This window comes from Protopterus annectens, chromosome 1.part1, assembly GCF_019279795.1.
Source record: "Protopterus annectens isolate FY-2018-M chromosome 1.part1, PAN1.0, whole genome shotgun sequence".
In the NCBI taxonomy this organism is placed as follows: Eukaryota; Metazoa; Chordata; order Ceratodontiformes; family Protopteridae; genus Protopterus; species Protopterus annectens.
Window position 1 is genome coordinate 1,357,119,954 of NC_056726.1, and position 13,693 is coordinate 1,357,133,646.

The 13,693-nt window shown below is 42.6% G+C and overlaps 1 protein-coding gene across 1 annotated transcript in view; it reads left to right on the forward strand.

The window, feature by feature from the left end:
• Positions 1-13,693, forward strand: part of SMAD4 (SMAD family member 4) — a 2,088,766-nt gene that overhangs the window by 213,080 nt on the left and 1,861,993 nt on the right. Inside the window, exon 2 of the mRNA XM_044082137.1 lies at positions 11,114-11,483. Within this exon, the coding sequence (XP_043938072.1) occupies positions 11,244-11,483 (240 nt within the window). The 5' untranslated portion in view covers positions 11,114-11,243. The remainder of the gene's footprint in view (positions 1-11,113; positions 11,484-13,693) is intronic.

The following is a 13,693-nucleotide window of genomic DNA, read 5'->3' on the forward strand; positions in this document are numbered from 1 at the left end:
AGTGTCAGACAGGCCACAAAGAGTCAGATACAGACACCCAAGAGGCAGATCTCAGCTCCAAGGCTCCTACAGACCTAAACAATGGGGTGCTACATCCCCCAAAGGAGAAGACAAATCACAACCTTATAGGAAACAGTCACAATGACTTCCCTCTTCAAATGCCAAGCTCTTACCAGTTGACAGCACCCCTAGGGGGAAAGCTAGCACTTTTTTCAAAAAATTGGCACATGATCACCCAAGACCAATGGGTGTTGAATATAGTTTCTCAAGGGTACAGGTTCCACTTCCACACGCTTCCAAAACCAAAAGGTATGCCAAACCTGCCACAAAACCAATGGGCAGAGGCACAAAAACAGATTGCTGCTCTTATGGATATGGGAGCTATTCAAAAAGTTCCACAAGAAGGACAGGGCCAAGGATTTTACTCACGCCTTTTCCTAGTACTCAGGACAAAGCATGGAGACCAATACTGGACCTGTCAGTCCTAAATATTTTCCTGGATTTTTCAAAATTAAAAATGTTAACACTACAACAACTCTTGCCCATGCTGGGCAAAGAGGCTTGGCTAGTTACTTTGGATCTCAAGGAGGCATACCTGCACGTCCCAATCAGACAATTGTGCAGAAGATAACTCAGATTTATAGCAGGCTCAATGCATTATCAATTCTCTGCTCTGCCCTTTGGCTTATCTACTGCGCCCAGGGTCTTCACAAAATGCTTGGTACCAGTAATTGCATTTTGCAGACAAAAAGGAATTCAAATATATCCCTACTTGGACGACTGCCTTATACAAGCAGAGAGCAGCAAGGACACTGTTGTAAAGCACCTGGCGTTTGTAAAAAGATTGCCAGTTTGCCTAGGGTACACAGTAAACGAAAAGAAATCAAAACTTGTGCCCTCTCAAGAGATAATATTCCTAGGTGCAAGCTTAAATACAACTGCCCAGATGGCTTATCTAATGCCAGACAAACAAAGGCAACTGACACATTACTTTCAAATGATGGCAACAAAGACCCAGCTCCCTGCAAGAAAAATTCTGCAAGCCCTGGGTTTCATGGCTTCTTGCATTCTACTAATTCCATATGCCAAACTGCATATGAGGAAACTACATTGGTATCTAAAAAGTGTTTGAACTCAGCATTGTCACAGCCTAGAGACAGGCATAACCTTGATTCCCTGCCTACAACAGGAGTTTCAATGGTGGTCCCAGCCCTGTCACCACAACAAGGGACAGCCTTTCACCTTACCTACAGCCAGGCAGACAATAACAACGGATGCATCGGATTATGCCTGGGGAGCACATATGGCAGGAAAATGTGTTCAGGGCACGTGGACCAAGGAACAAATGCATCTTCACATCAATCAAAAAGAGATGCTAGCTGTACAGAATGCCCTGACAGCCTTCAAGGACCTAATACATCCAGGGCAATTATTAATAAAGACAGACAATACCACAGCTATGTTGTACATAAGCGAGAAAGGGGGCACACATTCCTACCCCCTATGCAGACAAGCCGTGACTTTGTGAAACACAGCACTGACCTACCAGGTACATCTGCAAGCACAATTCCTGCCAGGAACAAAGAATCCACTGGCAGACGAACTAAGCAGAAATGTCATGGATCCTCACGAATGGAAGCTAAATCCACAAGTGTTCAACATGATAACAAGGGAGTGGGGACGCCCAGACATAGATCTCTTTGCCTCCCCTCACAATTGCCAATTACAGAAATTTTGCACAAGGACTTATCACTCTCAAGCATGGAAAGTGGATGCCCTATCTTTCAGCTGGAAAACCCTGACAGTCTATGCCTTCCCTCCGATGCCTCTTCTCACCAAGGTGCTTATAAAAGTCAGACAAGAAAGACCAAAAATTATCCTGATTGCACCAGACTGGCCACTCCAGCACTGGTACCCGATCCTAAAGATTTTGTCCCAAGGCCCACCTTGGCCTCTACCTCAAATCCCTCAACTTCTAACACAGCAAAACAATCAGATTCTGCACAGTCAACTCAGAACCTTAAACCTAGCAGCATGGCAGATAAGGTAGCCACTCAGACAGCACCTCTCTCTAAAGCTGTTATGGATGTAATTTTGGAAGCCAGGAGACCTAGCACTAGGAAATCTTATGCAGAAAAATGGAAGAGATTCTGTGCTTGGAACCAGGCACAAGGCCTTGACCCTCTGGTCCCTAATATGCCTCAGATTTTGCAATACCTGACTGAGATGTTGTACAAAGGCCTATCTTTTTCATCTATTAAAATCCATGCCTATGCCATTTCAGCTCATTACAGTACGGATCCTCCTATTTTCTCACATCCTCTACTACGACAGTACCTCAGAGGGGCAAGGAATATAAGACCCCCTAGGAGAGCACCAGTACCTACTTGGGACCTCAATTTTGATTTAGAAAAACTAACACTGCCTCCATTTGAACCAGCCAGCACAGCTGATCTAAAATTCTTGTCATGGAAAACTGCTCTGTTCCTAGCAATAACTTTAGCAAAAAGAGTTTCAGAGTTACAGGCATTGATGGCTGTGGAACCTTTCCTCATTTTTCACCAGGACAGGGTTTCTCTAAAGACAAACCCAACATTTATGCCAAAAGTGGTCTCCAATGTGGCCTTAAACCAAACTATTCATTTGCCTACTTTCTACCCAAATCCCCAGAATAAAGGGGAAAGACTTGTGCACTCTTTGGATATACACAGACCACTACGATTTTACTTGGACAAAACAAAAGCTTTCAGAAAAACTGAGCAACTGTTTGTAGCATATGCTGCAGGATCACAAGGAAAGCCTATTACAAAGCAGACAATCTCCAAATGGATAGGACACTGCATCTGCTTCTGTTATGCACAACATGGCAAATCTGTGCCCAAGGGCATTAGGCCTCATTCTACCAGAGCAGCAGCCACTTCAGCAGCTTTCCTCAGAGGGGTACCAACCAAAGACATTTTAGAAGCTGCAACCTGGAACTCAGTGCACACTTTACCAAGCACTACCACCTACCTCTCTACTCCAAATCCAGAGCAGGCTTTGCTACTGCAGTTCTGCAGGGCTTGTTAGCTTCGCCAAATCCAATCTAGACCCAGCCACCCTACCTCAGCTTTGGGATTCTACCCAAGTGTAATGACTGCAACATGAACCTATAAAATCCCGGTACATGTGAGGCAGAGCACCTCGCTGGCCTTGTTCAAGAGGAATCTTGACCAATGGATGGGGGATCGCAGGTATACCCCAGGGATTACTTCAGTGTCACTGCTTGACAGAGGCACAGCAAAATAATAGGCATAGTTTTATTCAAACTAAAAGGGTGGCGAAAGCCAAATAACTATGGGCTAGGCTTATAAATGCCCTTGGGCAGATAGCCTAGTATGAACCTATGAACAGTGACACACGATGAACATAGTACAGTTGTGTACCTACCATAAATGTAGATGTTCGAGTGTATTCACTGTTGCAGTCCAGGTTACCCACCTACCATCCCCCTTTCTTTTGCTGGGACTTATCTGTACTTTTCTATTCTATACAACCTATGTGCTGTATTTGCTTGTAGATGAAGGTATTGTTTATTTTAGTGTATGCTTTTTATAAGCAATGTTTTAGCCTATGCTTTTGGGGGCACCTGACATCTGGGGCAAGAAAAACTGAAGAAAATGGTGTCGGCTGCATTATTATACCCCTGGCGCATTGACGTCAGGTAAGAGGCGACAGCAACCGACGCCGGACCAGGACTTTGGAATTCAGGCCGACTGCGTGTAGCCTGCCAGCAGGATAACACAAGTGTAAGACTGCAACAGTGAATAGACTCTAACATCTACATTTATGGTAGGTACACAACTGTACTCTCCTGTTCTGAGCCCGAGCTGTGCACTCTGTCATTTTTTTCTGTATGGTGGATGTATGATTAGGCTTAAAATAATCTCTCTCTGTGTGTGTGTGTGTGTGTGTGTGTGTGTGTGTGTGTATATATATATATATATCTATATATATATATATATATATATATACACACACACACACACACACACACACACACACACACACATATATATACTTTCTCTGTCTGTCTCTCTCTCTCTCTCTCTCTATGGTTTACTATTAAAATGTCGAAAAACTATTGCATTCCCATAAACAGGAAAGGAATGCTTGAGTTATGAAATAGTGTGCTCACATTGATTCACATACTCGACACCTACAGAAGTGATATTAACGTCGAACAGATGACATGCAGTGTGAAAGTTGCATCATGTCTTTTAGGCGGGGGGCAAGCCCCCCTGCACCCACCATACCCCCTGCTAGCTATATATTCCAATTCTGAGATTGCACTGCAGTGAGGAAAGGGATGAATTTCCCAGTCAGCACTGTACCACTATCTCTAGCTCTTAGATCGACTTCATATCAGTGAATGCACAGTGGCATTCGCTGATATGAACTACTGACAGTCTGCAACATGGCAGTCTACCATCTGCTGTTCAGTATCCCATTTGCAGGGCATCTGCATTCAGGATTTTGATAGTAAAGCTGTGTGTGTGTGTCTGTGTGTGTGTCTGTCTGTCTGCCTGTCAGCATCCTACCATCACCTAGAATGATACAACAGTACAAGCAGAAAATGATGAGTTCAACAGTTGGCTAAGTTTCTGGTGTCCTCTAAGGGGATCCAGTATCTCTCTGCTTGGGATGACATGATTAACAGACCTCGATGCTTTGCCAGAGATGGCCTGCATCTGTCAGCCTGGGCTTCTGGATACTGGCCAAGGCTCTTGCCACACCTTTAGTGCCTTTTTTAGGCGGTGTTCCAAAGACCAAATTACCACCGTAGCAGCTACAAACAAATGCAATCTGAGGGTCATGTTGCTCAACGCTGGAAGTTTAAATCTCAAAATGCACTCGCTGGAGGCACTCCTTAAAATGGAGAACATCGACATTTGTGCTGTGACAGAAACCTGATTCAAGGCAGCAGAAAGCACCCCTGCACTTGCCAGGCTGTAACTCATTTCACACCTTTTGGACCCAGAACTTGGACTGAAGCTTCAAAGGCGGTGGTGTTTCCATATTCATAAAGGATGCTCTCACCTCCAGACTGGTAGCCCAACATAACGCATGAGAGATACTTCAAGTGCAGCTAACATTGGGGAAGACCGTGATTCAGGTCATAGCCTGCTGTAGGTCCCTAACCATGTTCCAAGACTCGCACCCCACATTCCTAAGCACCTTGGAGAATATTAGGATCCAACCTAACACTCTCTTACTAGGCAACTTCAACTACCCCTCCTTTAACTGGGTAAACTACTCCTCTTCCAATACACTTAGCCAACGTTTCCTGGAGTTCATCAATTCCAAGGCACTGGATCAGCTCATTCTTACCCCCACTAGTGGTAGCAACATCCTTGACCTGGTCATTACTAACATGGGCGACCGTTGCTCTACACCAATAGTCAGCTCCTCCCTGGTTAGATCCGACCACAGACTAATCACCTTGGAAATCCACATTCCTCCCACCCCCCCAGCAAAGGTAACTGCCATGAAAAACTTCTCCAAAGCTAACTTTGGGATCCTAAAAACAGAGGTAGCTAACTGCACCCATGCAAATGGAGAATAGTTGCATGACCGCAGAATCATACACCAGTGCACTGTATGAACACGTACACAAATGCATGGATCTTGCCATACGCAGTAGAACCAAGACACTCTCCTCCAAAAAAAGGAAGCCAATCTGGTGGTCCCCTGCCATAAACTCTACAACAGAAGGAGGAAACTGATATGGAATAAGATGGAGTCCCAAGACTGGAAAAACTCCCTTATCTGTCTCAACAAAAAGTTGAGATCCCTCATCAAATCCTCTAAAGCTAGGTATGAAAACAGAATTGCAGCAGATAGTAAAGACAACCACAATGCCTTCTATAGTTATGGAAAGAATCTCCACGGTAATACCCAGATTTGCTTTGAGCTACTGCACAGTGGTACCTCCTGTACAGTGCCAACAGATATTGATAATATACTGGCTGACAGACTTGGTGCCAACTTTACCCCCCCAAAGGACCAATCACAATACCAGTGGATTGCCAGGCACCCAGTATTACTGCTGCAGAGGTTAAAACAGTACTGTTGAAGGCCAAGAATACAGCTTCTTTGGGACCTGACAATATCCCTGGTTGTGTTCTACATGAACTACAGAGTGAACTTGCACCTCACCTGTGTGCCCTGTTCAATCACAGCCTTACCTCAGGCTTTGTCCCTGCCGAATGGCACAGTGCTACAGTTCAGTCACCCCTCTCCACAAAGGAGGAGCGACTACAGACCTTTGGGAACTGTCGCCACATTAGCCAGACGAGTCTGATATGCAAAGCTATGGAACGCATCATCATGGACCTAATAAACAAGGATATAGGGAATTTCCAAACTCTGGATCCCACACGGTTTGCTTTTGTGAGGGGTAGATCATGCCTCCTCAACTTGGTCGACTTCTTTGAGTCAAGTCAGCAGAGCTGTGGATGAAGGCAAGGTGGTTCATACAGCCTACTTTGATCTGGCCAAGGCTTTTGATACCATTCCCCACTCAGGAATCGTAGAAAAACTCACCAAGCTTGGCATCAACCCCTGTAGCACTAGGTAGGTTGCAAACTGACTCACAGAACCACAGTGTGAAAGTAGCTGACTCCAAGTCAGACTGCCGATTAGTCATGAGTGGAGTTCCACAGGGTTCGGTCCTGGCTCCTCTCCTGTTTGGTATCTCCTTCTCTGAAGTGCAAGCCAATATAAAGGGACTCTGGCTGACAGAGTTCGCAGATGATTGCAAGTTAGGAGCTGTTAGTAACTGCCCAAGTGATATTGACATCCTACAGAATGGCCTCACTGTGACCAACGACTGGTGTCAGAGCCATGGCCTTAAACTCAATGAACTGCAAAATGAACTAGCACCTCACCTAAGTGTCATGTTTAATCATAGCCTCACCTCAGGCTTCGTGCCCACTGAGTGGCGCACAGCTGTAATTATCCCACTCCACAAGCGGAGATCCACCTTGGATCCCAGGAACTACTGCCCCATCAGTCTGACGAGCCTGATCTGCAAGGCCATGGAACGTATTATCATGGAACTTATAAACAGACATTGGCAACCTTCAAACACTGGACCCCACCCTGTGTGGGTTTGTGAAGGGCCGATCTTGTCTCCTGAACCTAATTGATTTCTTCAAATCAGTTTCCAAAGCTGTGGATGAGGGTAAGGCGGTCCACACAGCTCATCTGGACCTCGCCAAGGCCTTTGACACCATCCCCCACTCTGGATTCATAGGTAGACTTACTAAGCTGTGCATTAATTCCTACTTCACTCGATGGGTTGCCAACTGGCTTACTGACAAAACCCACACTGTAAAAGTAGCCGACTCCAAATCCAGCTCCAGACAAGTGACAAGTGGAGTACCTCAGGGTTCAGTCCTGGGGCCGCTTTTGTTTGGCATCTACTTCTGTAAAGTACATGCCAACACTAAGGGACTCTGGCTAACAAAGTTTGCAGATGACTGCAAACTGGGAGTCATTACTGAATCCCCAAATGATGTGGATACTCTACAAAAGGGCTTTACAGAAACAGATGCTTGATGCCAGAGCCATGGGCTCAAGCTCAATGCCAAGAAATGTATAGTTATTCCATTTGGGAAAAAAATGTACCCGTGAATTACCACATAGGTTGCAGTGCACTAACACCGAAAGTGTGATGAGACTTAGGGACACAGTGGTCTCACCTTCGATAACCACATTGCCACAACAGTCAGAAAATCCTTCTGTGTGGCACACCTAATCACTAAGGGCTTTTCATCCAGAAAAAAGGCGGTCATTGTCCCACTGTACTCATCCCTCATTAGACCCATTGTGGAATACAATGCCCTGTTTGGTATGTACCTCTCAAGACATCTGCAACAACTGGAAAGGCCGCAGAAATACCTCACTAAAAGAATCACAGGCCTAAAGCAGATGCCCTACGCTGACCGCCTTAAAAAACTCCAGTTATACTTTGTGGTATATCGTCTACTCAGAGGCGATCTTTGCTGGACATACAAGGCCATGTCAAACCCAGAGCTGTTGGACATGCTCCACTTAAAGAAATCTCAATCCCTCAGAGCTACACGCTCCAGGTATCTAAACCTTGTCATCACAGTAAACGAAACATGCTGGAGGGATAGGTTCCTGACCCAGAGACTCCCCAGACTCTGGAATAGACTGCCCATACATGTCAAGCAGTGCGCCTCTTTGGCCCTCATCAAAAGGAACCTTGACGATTGGATGGGAGAAAGGAAATTCACCCCAGGGATCATGTCAGTCGCCCTGCTAGACAGGGGACCAGGGAAGTAAATAGTGTGGGAAGAAATAGCCAGGGAATTGTTATGGCTAGGCTTGTATAGGCCCTAGGGCCGATAGCCTGGTACCAACCTATGAACCCGTGCCAAACAATGTCGTCATCCCCTTTGGGGAAAAAGCCGGTTCCCATGAATCACCACATTGATGGTAGTCCACGGAACACAGAAGGCGTTATAAGAGATCTGGAAACACAGGTGGACAGCACCCTCTCTTTTGATCACCACATTGCCACTGTGGTCAGAAAGTCCTTCTATGTGGCACATCTCATTACTAAGGGTTTGCATCCAGGAAGAAAGAGGTCATTGTCTCCCTCTACTCTTCCCTCATTAGGCCAATCATCGAGTATAATGCCCCATTTGGCATGTACCTCACTAGACACCTGCAAGAACCAGAGAGGCCACAAAAGTACCTCACAAAGAGGATCCTAGGCCTTAAACACTTGCTCTGTATAGACTGACTCAAAAAACTCCAGCTATTCTCTGTCTCATATTGCCTACTTAGAGGCCATCTCTGCTTGACTTATAAAGCCATGTCTGACCCAGCTCTGTTAGAAATGCTACATCTAAAGAAATCCCAATCCCTTCGCACCACACACTCCAGAGACCTCATCCTCATTACCACAATTAACAGAACATGCTGGAGGGAAGGTTCATAAGCCAGAGACTGCCCATGCTATGGAACAGGCTTCCCATACATGTCAAGCAAAGCACCTCACTGACCCTCAAGAGAAGTCTTGAGTGGAGGGGAAACAGAAAATTCACCCTGGGGATAACTCCAGTGGCTGTACTTGACAGAGGCACTGGGAACTAAGGTCAGGTGGCACTATGCCAGGGTAATCCTATGACTAGGCTTGTAAAGGCCCAAGGGCCATTAGCTTAGTACACACCTATGAACCTGTGTGTATGTGTGTATATATATATATATATATATATATATGTGTGTGTATATGTGTGTGTGTGTGTGTGTGTATGTATGTATATATATATATATATATATATATATATATATATATGTATATAAAATATAATTTTTGTATATGTATCTAATTTGTGTGTATATATATATATATATATATGTACATATATATGTATTATAATTTCGTTTATATATGTTAGCAGCAAATTTGATCTGAGGTACTCTGGGGGAATGAGACATTATGGATTGGAGAGGAGGAGTGTGATCTTCAAATTTGAAACTTGTAAAATAGCCGAGTCGGATCCGACTTCATTTCTTTTTTTTTTTTGTTTGAAGTTATTACAATTTCAGGAAACAAAACTAGTGGGGGAAGTAGTTTTAATAACTTAAATTTATTTGTTATCAACAGGAACACTAGCTGTTTTGATTTCTTCTGAATCGGGTGGGGTGTGGCACTCCCCTTTCATAGGATACAAATTTGATACTGTTAGATAAATTTGTATTTGAGGATATTCAAAGTTAGTATTATATGTAGAAAAAACAGATTGACAGTTCCCTGAATGAGCCAGTGCTTCAGTTAAATCTTTCTAGCAAGATGATACAAAGTCTAATTCAAGTTCAGTTGTCTTCACATCAACTATGGTCTTACTGTTGAGAATCCTTAATTTGTTTAACTTAGCACAGTTAAAACAAAACACTAAATGATTACCTGTTCCATGACTAAGATAAACTCTACAATTTCTGCACTTAACCCTAAATTTAATCCTATGAAATCAGTGCATAATCATTGAAAGAAGCCATCACTGTGTGAATAAACTATCTAAAAATGTAAAGTAGCTATTAATCTAATTCAAATGAAATTGTCAAAACACTAAAAATAAGCTAAAGTTAAATCAAATGTGGTAAAAATGTAAAACGCACTAAAATATAAAATATTTACCTTTACAGATCCCATTAACCTGTCATCACAATAATCACGCAAAGATATTCCACTGTTAGAACACTTCTGATGTGCCATGCTAACTTGGGATCTGTCCACAGCTAGACAGTGACACACACACAGTCTGTAATGAGGCTTTGATAAAAGGTTGTGAGATCACACGACTGGTTTTACAACTGTTTTATCCAAGAAGTATGGCTTTCTTAGACCAAATAAAATTGGACATCCCTGTATGCCAGTCCTGAGTTTAGATGAAAAAACAAACAAACTTGCACATACCCCTTCAGCTCCAGTGCACAGTACAAGTGGAACAGAATCTAAGTCAGTTGTATTAGAAAATTGGGATTTCTCCATTTTGCTGTTTAACTGTTTAATTTGCAGTACTGCGACTAATGGTGTTGAAACTGAGGCACATTTCAGTGGCTGCATTAGCTGTTTTTTGGAAGCTTTCAGTACAGGTTTAAAAATTATATAAAGAACAGTTATCGAAAAGGGTAGGAGAGTTTCCTCAGTGCCCTGGCCAAAATTTACCAACTCAGTCTGAATACACTTAGGTCTCCCTTGCAGTGAGGCCATAGGTCTCTTAGGACTTTAGCAGTCGGTAGAACCTAAATAAAATGAATGTGCAAGTGGGATAATAAATAAATCTTGGATGCAAAATCCATTGCATATTAAATACTGTATGGATTCCTCAGCTCAGTTGGTAAAGAATAGTTACAGGACTTTATTATGAATTCTTTGTGGGCTTTCCCGTGATTACTCCATTTGGTTTGAGACAGCAAGGCTTTGTTTCACAGCATGTTGTTAACTGCATGTAAAATGTACACTTTTTTTTTTTTACAAATTAAAATGTTCATGTACGTTTTACGGTTATTTAGTTGTACATTTTTTGTTTTACAGGTTGTACTGAAGTCTTCCATACTTTACTGCAGGTATTGGGTACTGCATCAGCAGAAAATAAGCATCACTGCACAAAGATTTAACTGACTGCTGTAAACTGGAAGGGAATATTCCATTGTTTGATATTAACATGTCAATTACTAGCACACCAACTAGCAACGATGCCTGCCTAAGTATTGTTCATAGCCTGATGTGCCACCGGCAGGGAGGAGAAAGTGAAACATTTGCAAAACGAGCTATTGAAAGCTTGGTGAAGAAACTAAAAGAAAAGAAAGACGAATTGGATTCTTTGATTACTGCAATAACCACAAATGGAGCACATCCTAGCAAATGTGTCACAATCCAGAGAACTCTGGATGGAAGACTTCAGGTAAGAAGGAGAGGAAAGTTTAATGGTTATAATGGACTGATTTGCACGATGATAGGTAGAATTTCCACACTACTATGTGAGCTTTCTGCTAGTTTGAGAGAGGCTTCTTTAATAATGGGTATAAGCTTCAACAAATTCACCCTTTTAAGTGTGTTATTTAATCCTTTGTTGACCCTGTTTAGTCCCTTTAGGTCTACGCTTTTTTCTCAGAAGATGCATAATGTAGTAATTATATAGACAAAGGAGTATTTGGCCAGCACACTGAGAAAGCTTTCCTGCTGGTTTCTCCAGCATTTGTCATGTGGTCTTGTGTGCGGAGGTTCATCTTTAATAACGCTACTTAGTAACACAGAGGATTAAGGCTATGAACTGTTAGCAAGCTGCTTCCTGTTGAGTATTTTATTCCCTCAGCCTTCATTTGCCTGCTGTGTGACTGAGCAGATCTCTCAACCAGTCAGTGCTCCAGTCCCGTTCTGGAGAAAGGTTCCTGTGGATTAGTGCTGTACCCTGGTTAACAAATACAAATTAAATTAAAATAAAATCTAAATAAATTAATTTAAATTGATGGTGTTGGGTGCTAGTATGTCATCGTCTGCAACTTTACCAGGTTTACCAAATCTCTTCCTTTTTATCCATAATGGGACAGTGTGGGGTTTTGCTCTTGAGATCTGTTGTGCTGTGCAGCAGCTTTCACATATCTCAGAGAGCGCCTCGGGCTGCTTATTAAACATCTGTGGCACATTTTTATAGGTTTCTGAGTAAGTTATTTCTTGTACTGTTTGATTTGTTTTAACTTCTGGGATTTTTCAGCTCAGTTACTTGAAATGTTTTAATTTTTGGAAACGTATCTCTTTATTGCTTCCCTTGCTACATTTTGGCATTGCACTTGTTTAGTTAAAAAAAAGAATACAGAAGTGTTACTTCTGACATTGATTTTATTATTTGCGTAGTTGCTGCTTTGTTGTCGACTATTCCAAAATAGGTGCAGCTTTTAGGAAATGCGTCTATGTAAACAAGATTCCACCCCAAGACAAGCTTGAACTGCCTGAAAAGGTTCAGTCTTTGTTTACCTGTAAGATTTTTTTTCTGTACATGCTCAACTTGACAGGGTAAATGTTTCCAGTCTTCATTTGCCCCTCATAATTCTCACACTACCCACTACACAGCATCTCTCTTCATTCTTCAGTTCCTGTTGCTGAATGTGTTTGTTTGGATTCTAAGTGGCTCATGCTACATTTTTGTAAAAGCTTAGATATTTAATTGACTATTTCAACACAGGCTTTGTGTGTATACTTTTGTTTTTTTCTGGTATTCCTGTTAAGTTTACTTGGACTTGTGAAGTTATCACAACTTGTACTTTTGACAAGCATATTAAGCATGTCATCAGTCACACGTGTTTATTTTGTAGGTTCTCAGCATGAGTCTGAACGTTGTGCAGGTCTAGTTGCATTTAAGGAGGTAAAGGATGCAACTTCATACCTGTCTGTTAGAGCCAAGTCCCTGCAGGTGGTTTGTTTTCAGATATCCTTTATTTCTGTTTCTAAATGTAAGAATAAGGGACTAGGACTGTCCTTTTCTTTTGGGTATTTCTGTATCCTTCTAGTTCTGTAGTCAAGACAGCCCCCTTTAGATCTTGTCTAAGAATCTATTTTTCAAATGTGCTAACTCTGTCAAACCTTCACCTATTAAGGCCAAACATGCCAAGTTAATTAAGATTAAAGGCATACCTTCTGCAGGAATAGATCTTCAGGAAACTGATGTTAACTTCCCTGTTGCTGTTTACTGTTTTGAAGATGTTCTTCGTGTTTCACTGTTGCAGTCATCACATTTGGGTTATCTGCCTGCAGGTAGCCCTCAGCCAGCCTGAATACCAGAGTCTTGGATTCCTGCGTCGGATGTTGTCTCTTCTTCAATGACGTCAGGTTGTCAGGGGTATAAAACATGCAACCAATGCCACTACATCAGTCTTTCTTGCCGTGCGGTGCCCAAAGTAGAAGCAGTTCGCAAGTGCCGGTCAACCGACTTCTGAAATTTTCGTTTTTGAGTTTCAGAAACAAAGTCTTCAAAAAAAAAAGATAAGTACCCAGTTGGGGATCTTTTTTCTTGCTCCAACCGATGTTAGTAAAAGTTAACAATTGTCTTACCTGTGGAAAGCAAATACCTCATAAAGATTTTCATTCGTACTGCATTCCTTGCTTAGGCCCAGACCA